Below are 13819 nucleotides of genomic sequence, written 5' to 3' on the forward strand. Positions count from 1 at the left end.
AGGACCCCCTGTGGCTATACCCCTAGGGCTCGATGCTATAGCAATAGACACAAAGGGGTGTCTCCCAGTCTTTCCCATAAAGACACTTGTTTGCAGCCTGAGGGTCAGGCTCGCAATCTAACATACATCTAGGAAATGACTGTGATCCTGTCCAAGACTGGGGAGGCTGGCACCATTTCCACATTTTTCCTCTGTTATCTCTCTGAAAGGAGCATATGCACTTGTTTGTGGAGGCCTAGATTTTGTAGGTGCCACCCAGAGGACTCATCCCTTAATTGTCTGGCACTGGTGGTTAACAGGGCTTGCATTTATGGGTCCCCAAAGACTAGCAAACAAACAGTTCCTAAATGACTATACTCCAGGGCTCAGTGCAAAAGGATCAGATAGAAACTTCCAGCTCTTTGTCTTTTCCTGAAAGAGGTCTGTTTGCACACTTTAAAAACTACTATCTGAGATTCTGGCTTCCAATCATGTTTCATCTCAGTGCTGACTGAGATCCTCGATCCTCCCCTTTGAGACACTGACAAGTCTTGGCATACCTTCACTATTAGGCGCCTGTAAGAACATAAAAAGTGGCTTGGACAATCAACAAAGGTTTGAGAGGCAATGAAGACCTCAGCCTGGATGGAATGATAAGGTTCATCTTCTACATGAGACCACCATTCTGTGAAGATTGGGAGAGATGACTGTTTTATCTAATGCACAGAAACCAAGACAGAGAGTAAAGGAAAATGAAAAGAAATATGTTCTAAACAAAAGAATAAAACTCCAGAAAAAAACCTTAGTGAAACAAAGATAAATGGTTTATCTATAAAGAGTTCAAAAGAATGGTCATAAAAACTCCACAGAAACACAAAAGATCATTAGACTACTATGGACACTTATATGCCAACAAATTGGACAATCCAGCAGAAATGGATAAACTTCTAAAAACATACAACCTACTAAAGACTGAATCATGAAGAAACAGAAAATTTGAACAGTAAGGAGATTGAATCAGTACTGGAAACCCTACCAGCAAAGAAAATCCAGAACCAGATGGCTTCATTGGTGAATTCTGCCAAACATTTAAGAAAGAATGAATACCAATCTTTTTCAAATTCTTCCATAAAAACAACAGAAGAAAACACTTACAAACTCATTTTATGAGACCAGCATAACTCTGATACCAAAACCAAGCAAAGACATTAGAAGAAATGAAAATTACAGTTCAATATCCCTGATGAAAATAGATGCAAAAATCTCAACAAAATATTGGCAATCCAAATTCAACAATACATCAAAAAGATCATGTGCCATACCCAGTAAGATTTATTCCAGGGATGCCAGGATTTTTCGACATCTGCAAATCAATCAGTGTAATACACTGCATTAACAAAATGAAGGGGGCATCCTGGGTGGCTCAGCGGTTAAGCATCTGCCTTCAGCCCAGGGCCTGATCCTGGAGACCTGGGATCGAGTCCCACGTCGGGCTCCCTGCATGGAGCCTGCTTCTCCCTCTGCCTGTGTCTCTGCCTCTCTCTCTATGTCTTTCATGAATAAATAAATTCTTAAAAAAAAAAAAGCTTAAAAAAAAATGAAGGATAAAAATCATATGATCATCTCAATAGATACAGAAGAAGCTTTTTTAAAAATTTAGCATCCATTCATGATAAAAAGTTTCAACAAAGTGAGTATAGATGGGGAAGCGGTTGAGTGTCTGCCTTCAGCTCAGGGCATGATCCCAGGATCCAGGATTGAGTCCTACATCGGGCTCCCTGCAGGGGAGCCTGCTTCTCTCTCTCTGCCTGTGTCTCTGCCTCTCTCTGTGTTTCTCATGAATAAACAAATAAATCTTTAAAAAAAAAAAGTGAGTATAGATGGAATATAACTCACCGTAATAAAGGCCATATGTGACAAGCCCATAGCTAATATCATATTCCGTTATTAAAGCTAAAAGCTTTTCCTCTCTCATTGAGAAGAAGACATAAATGCCTAATCTTCCCACTTTTGTTCAACATAGTACTGAAATTTATTTTTTTAAAAGATCTTATTTATTTATTCATGAGAGACACACACACACAGAGGCAGAGACATAGGGAGAGGAGAAGCAGGCTCCCTGCTGGGAACACTATGTGGGACTCCAACCCTATGTGAGACTTCAACCCAGAACTCCAGGATCATGCCCTAAGCCAAAGGCAGACCCTCAACTGCTGAGCGACACTGGCGCCCCAGTACAGAAATTTCTTGTCAGAGCAATTAGGCAAAAAGGGAAATAAAAGCCATCCAAATCAGAAAGAAAGAAGTAAAACTGATTCTGTTTGCAAGTGGCATGATATTATGTATTTAAAACTCTAAAGAATCCATCCAAAAACTGTTAGAAGTAATTAACAAATTCAGTAAACTTGTAGGATACAAAAGAAATATATAAAAATCAGTTCTTATTGTATACACTCACAATAAACTATCAGGAAGAATATTAAGAAAGCAATTCCATTTACAATTGCATCACAAAGAATAAAATACCTAGAAATAAATATAACCAAGGAAGTTGAAAATCTATACACTGAAAAGTATAGATACTGATCAAAGAAATTGACTTAGACAAATAAATGGAAAGAATTGCCATGCGCATAGATTGGAAGAATAAATACTGTTAAAATTTCCATACTATTTCAAGCCATCTCCAGATTCAATGCAATCTCTATCAAAATTCCAATGGCATTTTTCATAAAAATAGAAAAAAAAACCTAAAATTTGTATGGAACCACAAAAGACTCCAAATAACTAAAGCAATCTTGAGAAGGAACAAAGTGAAAGGCATCACGCTTTTTGATTTCAAACATTATTACCAGACTACAGTATTCAAAACAGGACAGTATTGGCATAAAAACAGACACATAGATCAATAGAACAGAATAGAGAGCCCAGAAATAAACTCATGCATATATGGTTAATTTATGACAAAGGAACCAAGTGTATACAATCAGAGAAAGATAATCTCTTCAATAAAAGATGTTGGGAAAACTGGATAGCCACATGTAAAACAATGAAACTGGACCACTATCTTATAGCATATGCAAAAATCTCAAAGTGAATTAAAGACCTGAATGTAAAACCTAAAATTATAAATCTCATAGAAGAAAACATAAGGGGTAATCTTCTTGACATGAGTCTTAGCAAGATTAGGTTTTTTGGATTTGACAACAAAAGTAAAAGGCAACAAAAGCAAGAATAAATGAAAGGGGTGACATCAAACTAAAAAGCTTTTTCATAGAAAAAGAAACCATCAACAATATGAAAAGGTAACTTATGGAATGTAAGAAAACATTTGCAAACTATGTATCTGATAAGGCATTAATATCCAAAATATGAAAAGAACTCATACAACTAAATAGCAACAAAAAGAAAGAAAGAAGAAAGAAAGAAAGAAAGAAAGAAAGAAAGAAAGAAAGAAAGAAAGAAAGAAAGAAAGAAAGAAGAAAAAGAAATCTGGTTGGAAAATGCACAGAAGAAATGAATAGACACTTTTCCCAAAAAGGACAGCATCACTAATCATTAGGGAAATGAAAATCGAAACCACAATGAAATATTATCTAACACCTGTTAGAATAGCTGTCATTAAAGAGACGGAAGATGACAAGTGTTGGTGAGGACAAGGACGAAAGAGGACCCTTGTGCACTATTGGAGGGAATGCAGAGTGGTACGGCTACTATGGAAAACAGTATATACGTTACTTAAAAAAATTAATAATAGAACCACCATATGATCCAACAATTCTACTTCAGGGTATATATCTAAAGGAAACAAAATCACTATCTCAAAGATATATCTGCACCCCATGTTCAATTGCAGCACTTTTTTTACAGTAGCCAAGACTTGGAAACAACTTCAATGTCCATCAATGGATGAATGGATAAAGAAAATGTGAGATACGTAGATAGATATACATCTACTATATATACCGTTTTACATAGTAACCATACCACTTTGCATTCCCTCCAATAGCACACAAGGTCCTCTTTTGTCCACCTCCTCACCAACACTTGTCATCTGTCTTTTTAATGACAGCCATTCTAACAGGTGTTAGATAATATTTCATTGTGGTTTTGATTTGCATTTCCCTAATGATTAGTGATGCTGCCATCCTTGGAAAAAATGTCTGTTCATTTCTTCTTCATATTTTCCAATCAGATTTCTTTTTCCTTTTTATTGCTATTGAGATAGGTATCTATCTATCTATCTATCTATCTATCTATCTATCTATCTATCATCTATCTATCCATGAATACTATTACACCTTAAAGAAAGAATGAAATCCTGCAATTTTTGACAACATGAATGGATTCATGTTGAATCCATTGAAGGCATTATGCTAAGTGAAATAAATTAGAGAGGGTAAGACAAATACTTCAAGATCTCACTTATATGAATAATCTAAAAAACCAAACTCTCAGAAAGAGAGAACTGATTAGTGATTGCCAGAGGCATGGGTAGGGGGTGGGAGAAGTGGGTGAAGGTGGTCAAAAGTACAAACTTCCAATTACAAAATAAATAAATTCTGGTGATGTAATATACAACATAGTGACTATAATTACCAATACTCTGTTACATACTTATAAGTTGCTAAGAGGGTAGATCTTAAAACTTCTCAGCACAAGAAAAAAAACTGTTCTTATTTGAAGTGATGGGTGTTAACTAAACTTATTGTGGTAATCATGTTGTAATGTATACATATATTAAACTGTTGTGTTGTATACCTTAACCTTATACAATGTTATATGCTGACAGTATCACAATAAAACTAGGAGAAAAAAACTGTCAAAACTTAATAAGAAAATAAGCACTCCAGTTTTAAAAGATTTGATGTGGGCAAACTATGCGAATAGACACACTGCTGAAGAAGTTACAGTATGTTGTATAAGCATCTGAAAGCTTGTTCAATATCATTAGTAGGAAACTAGATACTGAAATCACAATGATTTATTATATACCTAGCATAATGGCTAAAATTAAAAATTCCTATCATACCAAGTGTTGGTAAGGATGTGACTTCCACAACTGGAATTCCCATACAATGACAATAGGAATATAAAAGAATACAACCTCTTTGGAGAGGAGTTTCGTACTTAGAAATTTGCATATATACTTCCTCTATGATCTGGGTATTCCAATCTTTGGTATTTAGTCAAGAAAAGTAAAAGCATATGTCTACACCAAGACTTTTATCTAAATATTCATAGCAACTTTATTTGTAAGAGGCTAAAAGTGGAAACAATCCAAATTCTATTAACAGGTAAATGAATTAAAATATTGTGTTGTATCTATATAATAGACTACTACTTGTGAGTTAAAAAGAACAGACTACTAATATATACTACAACAGGGATGAATCTAAAAATAATGCAAGTGAAAGAAGCCAGACAAAAAAAGAAATTTCATACTACATGATTCCATTTACATGAAATTCTGGAAAATTCAAGCTAATCTATAGTGACAGAAAAGAGATCAGAGGTTACTAGGCATGTGGTTATGGGGTGAGTAGGAGGGTCGGATTATCAAGGGGTATGTGGAAGCTTTTGGGGTAAATAAGTTCACTATCTTGACTATGATGATGGTTTTACAGATAGATTTGTATGTGTCAAAACTCACCAAATTAAAAAAAAACTCACCAAAGTATACACTTTAAATATGTTCAACTTATTGTATATTAATTATACTGAATAAAATTATTTGAAAAAAGAATAGAGAGAAAAAAACACTAGGGAATAGGGCAGGGAAGGTTCTTAAACTCTCTTTAATCTTTTTTCCCCCTATCCTTTGGAGTTGTATTTATTTGATTTCTCTCTTTTTTTTTTTTTTTTTCTTTTAAAAGACTAAGGTCTGGGCATCTGACTGGCTCAGATGAAAGTGTGCAACCCTTTTTGTTTTTTAGATGTATTTATTTATTTGAGAGAGAGAGAGAGCACGCACAAAAGTGGAGGGAAGGGCAGAGGAAGAAAGAGAGGGCGAGAATCTCAAGCAGACTCCACACCGAGCATGGAGCCTGACAGGGGCTCGATCTCACAACCCTGAGATCATGAGCTCAGCCAGATGCTCAACTGAGGAGCTACCAGGTGTCCACTTTATTTAAAGGTTTATTTATTTATTTGAGAGAGAGAGAGAGTGAGCGTGTGAATAGGGGGAAGGGCAAAGAGAGAGGGAGACATTCTCAAGCAGACTCTCAAGGGCATGCAGCTCTTGTACTCAGGGTCATGAGTTTGAGCCCCATTTGAGGTGTGAAGATTGCTTAAAATAAAAAAGAAAAGAAAAAAAGGAGCTGTATTAAGGAATATAAGAAATACATAATGACTAAATGCTTATGAGATTGCAGTAAAACTATTACATTTTCGTCTTACGTGTGGCTATATAAATTGGTATAGTACCTTTGGAAAACCAAATGGCAACAAATATCAAGAACCATTTGAATATATCCTTTATATATTTTTAAATCTTTTAATCCACTAGTTCCACTTCCAAAAATTTATAATAAGGAAATAATATTTTAAAAGTGAAAGCTTAGATTTAAAAAGTACAAAGCTTAGTATAATATTTTATTTTATTTCATCTTTTCAAAGATTTATTTATTTATTTACTTGAGAGAGAGAGCATGTATGAATGGGGGGAGAGGCAAAAGGAATGGGAGGTGGGGAGAGAGAATCCCAAGCAGACTCCTGCTGAACACAGAGCCTGATGCAAGGCTCCATCTAATGACCTGGGACAAGATCAAGAGTCTGACACTTAATTGACAAAGCCATGTAGGAGTCCTTTAGTGAAGTATTTTAAATGGCAGAGAGTCAAAAAACCACCCTAAAATGTATAATAGCAAGGGAATGATTAGGTCATTTTTGTTAATGCCACCAAAGAAAAGCAGATCAACTGTATACAGTGTCGTAAGATATGCTTATGATATATTATTTTCAAAATCAATATGAAGTGATTTCTACTCTGCTAATATAATTAGTTAAAAACTATGTATACAGATGGAAAAGATTCTAGAGAAATGAAAATGGTTTATTTGTTAAGATGTCAGGAGCACCCAAGTGGCTCAGTGGTTGAGGATCTGCCTTCAGCTCAGGTCCATGATGCCAGGGTCCTGGGATCAAGTCCTGCCTCAGGCTCCCCCTGGAGAGCCTGCTTCTCCCTCTGCCTATGTCTCTGCCTCTCTCTCTGTGTCTCTCATGAATAAAGAAATAAAATCCTAAAAAAAAAAAAAAAGTCAGGATTTAGGGTGAATTTTCACTTATGGTTCCACTTGGGTTGGAATAATATGACTTCTTTAATAAATAGTAATAAAGACCGACTAAAACAAACCAGTGGATGTGTCTTAAAATGTAGTTCTCATAGCTGCAATACTGAGATTTAAATCAAATAACAAGATACAAAGATGATTAAACACATACATTTACCTTCTACTAAGAGGCTGCTCAAATGACAAAATTTTTTTAAAGACATAAACTTACAAGGACAAAAACACTGGAGAGGCAGAAAATAAAATGTAGAGAGATTTACAGCACATGAAGAAAGCTGAATCAAAAGGTGCAGGATGAAAAAGCTGAAAGGCAACCTGATTTCCATTATAGGATCCTCAGAAGAGTATAAATTGCCAGCACCATCTCCCAGAATTTGGGTAGCCAATGTGAGACAGAAATCTTCTCTGGGGAATCTGATTAGCTCATGAGAAAACCTAAAGATAATCACACAGAGAAAATGGAACAGCAGGTCAAACCATGTCCACAGAGCTTATGATGAACACTTTGGACTTCATTCTTATATATGAGCATACTGTCAAGAGTCATGAGTCATTTGGGGGAAACATTCCAAATGATTGGAGAACAGAAAATAACAGAGAGTGAAAGAATCAAAGAAATAATTCAAGAAAATTCTTCCAAAGAGAATATGAATTTCTGGATTGAAAAGACCTAGAGAGCATCTAGCACAATGGATGAAAATAGATTCTCAATATGGCACAAAATTTTAAAAATTTTAGTGCACCCAAAAAGTTTCACAAACATCCATAAAGAAGGATAAATTGCTTGTATGCAAATAATCATTCCTTATTTGCACCACCCTTATTTCAAATACTCAGTAGCACATTGGACAACACAGAGACTATTTCTTTCAGTGCAGAACCTTCTATTGGATAGCACTACTCCAAGTACCTCCATTCCTGATTTATAGTAAGACTTGCCTTTTATGAAATTAATATATCATACATACTTTCCTGTAGGCCACCCATGCCTGATTACATTTTGTTTTGTTGTTGTGAAATGAATACATATTTTCTTTTCAAGGTGTGCATGTATCAACATCATTGTCTTTATTTTGTTTTACAGTTGTTTTTTCAGGCAATGATATTTGAGGCTATTACAAATCAAGATCTGCCTGTGATCAAGTGTGTTTTAATCAATCATAAGAACAATGATTCATCACTGGGATTATCATCATCTTATCCCACGGTAAAGTAATATTAACATTCTAACGTTAGCTATTTTCTCTAGAGGCCATGCTTTGTAAGCTATTGAAGTCTACCATAGCTATATGGGTTTTTCTTGTTGTGTATTTAAATATGTCATGTATTCATACCCACTCCATTCCGTCCATATTCATGTTCTCTCCTGGTTTGGATTCAGGAAAGACACAGATACTCAGCATGAATAAGTAACAGGAATTACCCTTTCTCCTTTTTTTTTTTTTTCAATTTATTTATTTATTCATGAGAGACACAGAGAGAGAGAGGCAGAGACACAGGCAGAGGGAGAAGCAGGCTCCATGCAGGGAACCCAACGCGGGACCTGATCCCAGGACTCCAAGATCACGCCCTGGGCCAAAGGCAGGCACCAAACCACTGAGCCACCCAGGGATCCCAGGAATTACCCTTTTTCCTTAAGGAGAATCTATGCTTCTCTTTCAAATCTGAGTCCCTGATTTCCACCTGCCTCCTAGATAGATAAAATAGGTTTTTCATTTGCTCATTAAAGCCCACCTATATAATTTATTTCATTTCTATTTCCCCAAACCTGCTCTTGTACTTGTATTAACTTTTTTCTGTTTATGGGCCTGTCTAGTTCCCAGGCTCTAAAGGTCAGCATTATTTCGGGCTACTTCCTCTCCCTTACCTTCACATTTGCTCAGTTACCAAGTCTTATCAATTTCCTTTCTTTGATATTTCTCAGATAATCACCTCATATTCTCTGGTTTCACAGCCACTTCCCTAATTCAAGCCCTCATTCACTCCCTCATAATCACAGTAATATCATAAGTCACTTCTTCCTTCTACAGTTCATCTCTGATAGGGCTGCCGGACTATTCTTTCTGAAGCACAGATGCGTCCTTTACTGCTGGCCTTAGAATCTTCAGTGACTTCGCATTAAATGGACATGCAGATTGCTCCATCATCTGACTCTGGCTCCTTTAGGTTCCAAATTTGTTTTTCATTACCCTCCTCCTTCAGGCAATTCATCTAACAGCTTAGGTATTTACTCGAAGGAAGCTTAAATAATAGAAAACTGGAAATATTAGACATATGAATTAGCCAATTCCATGAACATTTCCAGTTGAGAATTCTTCTTTTTTTTTTTTTTGAGAATTCTTACCAATATATAGTCACTCTGTTTTCTTTCACATAGTAGATGTAATACATAAACACATAATATATATAACATGATACCTGGCCTTCACTCCCCACCCCCCCTAAAATCAGATATATTAAAAATATACTCAAATTTAAAACATAGTGTGAAATAGGTATCCATTATATTCTACATGAATGGAAAACTCCTGATTTAACACATGATTTTTTTTTTATGCTAGAAGCATGGTTGGTTTTAATTTTTTTAACAGATATTGGCATCATAACATATTGCTTATAAATAATTAAGATATTTTGCATACACAGTATTTCAGTGTGGACAAAAAAAGGTGAATATTATTTGCTATGATATTTTAAAATTTCAGTGTCTTTTCAACTTAAGAAAATAGCTGCACACATTTAAGTGTTTTGTTATAAAACATGATCTTAAGAAAAAAGTTAATAATTGGTCTTGATTCCTAGTATTAAGTCCTGCATTACTTACATTAATGTAGTATAAATTATATTCTTATGCAATATTCAGGATTGTATTAAGACCTAGTAGTTCTCAAACAACATTAAACGACAATCCTACAACTCCTAGATGATGCAAAGATGAGCAGTCTGTAATGTGCTTTCATCTTCCTGAAATTAAAGCTGTTCCCTTTGGGCAATTTCCCACTTTGGTGGGGAGTATGTTGTTAGGGTAGCTGTGCTCTTTAAAAAACAGTCTTGATTTCCTCCACAGTTCACATTGCTCAGATGGGACATCTTTCTGAAAATCTTATAGCTCAGGAGTGCTTTGAATAACCAAACATTCTAGTAGACAAAACCTGCCAATGTAACTCTGATAAATACGCAACTGCATCCTTAGCTGTATGACCAATATAACCTGGAACCAAAATAAGACGATTTTACTGTTCCTACAATCCACTCAATTGTTGTTTAAAATTCCAATGTTTTTACCACTTATCATTTCTGTTTGAAGATGACCATGGGGTATGCTGGTTTTCTCTACTGCCAAGTTACTTTTTTTTTTTTTTCATTGTAATTAGCAAGTATTTGGGGGAAGATGCAAATATCCTATTTGTCCTCCAATTTCCACCTGCCAATTTTAGCACCCTTTGGTGGACCTTGCCTACAACAGTTATTACTGTGATGCTTGCCTAATGGTGATTTTCTTTTTCTCTCATTCCCTCTGCATTTCTAAATTGGAATTCTGTGGGGGAAGAACTATCTTTTCTTTCCATTTTATTTATATCGATATGGACTCGGAGATATTTATTTTACTCTATGACTTATGACCCAAGACTATTAGTTTTATTTTGTCACTCAGATTTGTCCAGTTTTGGCCATTGGGAGCTACTTCAGGTTGACTTATGTGTCCTTTAAACGTGTGTGCATAATTTCTGAAGCACTTCCTTACTTTCCTTTTCCAATATAGTTCAGGCTCATCTTGTATTTTTCCTGCCTTAGCTCTGGAATTAGCCATTTCTCCAAAGAAGCACTGGTTTTTTGGATAATAGTATTTAGAACCCATGGTCTGAGAGCTGGATGTGCTCATTGCTATTGGGATGTCCTTGCCTCTGGGCCCTCTAGGAAATGTATGTATGTATTTTACACCCCCCCAACACACACAACACTCTATTTATCTATCATCTCTATATCTATCTATTTACCTATCTGTATATCATCATAAATTCATGCTGATAAATCTAATTTCAATTCAGCATCAAAACGTTTATTCTACCTTTTTCCTTTTTTCATATTTATACTTCTCTCTCCGATAGTAAGAAACCTAATTCTCATTATCTATAACTGACTTATGTAAACCTACTATATACATAAACTAATTTCAGCATTGCTAACCCACATCCCAGTGAGAAACAGATTTACTAACTAGAATACAGTCTTTGCGTATAACTCTTTTTGTCTTTAACAAATATTACTCAATGTTAATATTTTTCAATTACTTATGTTAGTACTTTTCTTTCCCACCCCCTTCACCATGGTTACATTATTCATCTGTAATATAATTAAAATTCTTTTGGTATTCTATTTTGAGTTCCCCAAAATCCTGGTTGGTTTTAATTGTTTAATTTTTTGAGTGTGTGAAATGTAATTATGGTCCTAAAAGCCAAAGCTGTATAAAAAGATATACTCAAAGAAGTATTACTCCCTCTTCATACCTAAAACCAGGTTTCCATCGTTTTCCCACCTACCTTCTCTAGGTAGCCAATCCCTTTAGATTTTTTTATTTTTTATTTTTTCAGAGAGAGAGAGAGTGCATGCAAGCAGGGGGTGGGGGGAAGAGTAGAAGGAGAGAGAGAATCCCAAGCAGGCTCTGTGCCCATGGAGCATGATGAAGAGCTTGGTCCCATGACCCTGAGATCATGACCTAAACCAAAATCAAGAGTTGGACCTTTACCTGACTGAATCACCCAGGTGCCCCCACTTTAGATATTTTTCTTTTATTTCTAGATTTCTTGTGCACAAATTAGGAGATACATGTGTATTTTCTCAGTCCCCTTCTTTCTTACATGAGGTGTAGTATACATGAAAGTAGGTACTTTTTTTCATTTTTCTTCACTCAACAGTATATCCAGGAGATCACTCCAAATCAGTTCATGGAGATTGTTGTCACACTTCTTTATAGCTGCATAGCACTCCATTATGGAGAGGTACCGTGGTTTATTCAACTACTCTTCTGTGTATGAGCATTTAGGTGGTTTTCAGTATTTTGCAATTACTATTTTATATGTGTAGGTTTATAGGTGTAGTACTCAAAGTGGGATTGCTGGCTCGGAGGATGAATGCATATGTAGTTCTACTAGCTATTGCCAAATGCTCCTCCAGAAGGGCCACACTGGCTTGCATTCCTCCAGAAATAAATGAGAATAGCTGTTTCTTTACAACCTCAGAAACAAAATGTGTTGTCATACTTAAAAATTGGGGGCAGATTGATAGATGAGAAGTGATATCTCAGTGTTGTTTCAATTTATGTTTTCTAATTATAACTGAGTTTGAGCATTTTTCTCATATGTTCAAAGGCTATTCTAATATCAGAAAGGGAGACAGAACATAAAGACTCCTAACTCTGGGAAACGAACTAGGGGTGGTGGAAGGGGAGGAGGGCAGGGGGTGGGGGTGAGTGGGTGACAGGCACTGAGGGGGCACTTGACGGGATGAGCACTGGGTGTTATTCTGTATGTTGGTAAATTGAACACCAATAAAAAATAAATTTATTATAAAAAACAACAACAAAAAAGGCTATTCTTTATGTCTTTCCTTGGTAAATTGTCTATTCAGTTATTTTCCCCATTTTCCTACTGTGTTTTGGTTCTGCGTCCTTCACTGTTAAAAAATTCTTTATATATTAGGAGTATTTTATTTGTAATATATGTGGCAAATATTTTCTTCTAGTATGTTGGGTTTTTAATTTTGTTTTGTTTTCGCTTTATTTTGCTTTATTCTGTGCCTATCTTTTAATATCCAGCTCAATTTCTAGACTTCAATGAAGCCTCCCCCCCACCACCATCCCAGTTTGGAAGTTACTTCTCCCTTCTCTGAAGTTCCAGAGCATTTAACTTTATCTTTCAAAGTAGTTGGTATCTTTTTATGGGGCACATCATATTTCATCTGGTATTTTAGTTATTCCTTCCTACTAGACTTAAAACTCTGTAAGGACAAGATCAATATCACAAGTCCCATAGTGCCCAGTAGATGGTTAGCACTTATCAGATATTCAATAAATGAACTTATCAGTTACTTACTGAATAAATGGACAAATAAAACCAGAAGTATGGCTTATGGTCAGTAGCAGAAGATTTACCCTGCTCTTCACCTGAAGAAGCTTGTATGTGTGTATTTGTGTGCATGCGTGCACACGTGTATGTAGGCATGCTATGCTACATGTTTGGCAGGTAGGAAGTGAAGGATCCAGAGGCAGAAGTTGCCACCACACCCTCCTTTCAATATATCTCAATTACTTAAAGCAGACATGAAACATTGCTGATGGCAATGAGCCTATGAGGGTATCTGCCCAGAAAATATTTTGGTTTTTAAATTCCCTCTAACACAGATACTCATTTACCATTATGATGTAATTCATATCCACATACCAATCATCACAAAAGCAGTCACCTATGTATTATGAATTTTATGACTATTGTTTATATATATATTAGTTTGTTAGAGCTGCTGTAACAGAGTATCACACACTGGGTGAC

At 35.7% G+C, this 13819-nt stretch overlaps 1 protein-coding gene across 1 annotated transcript in view; it reads left to right on the forward strand.

Moving 5' to 3' along the window:
- FLT3 (fms related receptor tyrosine kinase 3) overlaps positions 1–13819 on the forward strand; it is a 76618-nt gene that overhangs the window by 14754 nt on the left and 48045 nt on the right. The window contains 2 exon segments of the mRNA NM_001020811.1: positions 8356–8367; positions 8369–8478. Coding sequence (NP_001018647.1) covers positions 8356–8367; positions 8369–8478 — 122 coding nt within the window.

This window comes from Canis lupus, chromosome 25 (assembly GCF_011100685.1).
Source record: "Canis lupus familiaris isolate Mischka breed German Shepherd chromosome 25, alternate assembly UU_Cfam_GSD_1.0, whole genome shotgun sequence".
Classification (NCBI taxonomy): Eukaryota; Metazoa; Chordata; class Mammalia; order Carnivora; family Canidae; genus Canis; species Canis lupus.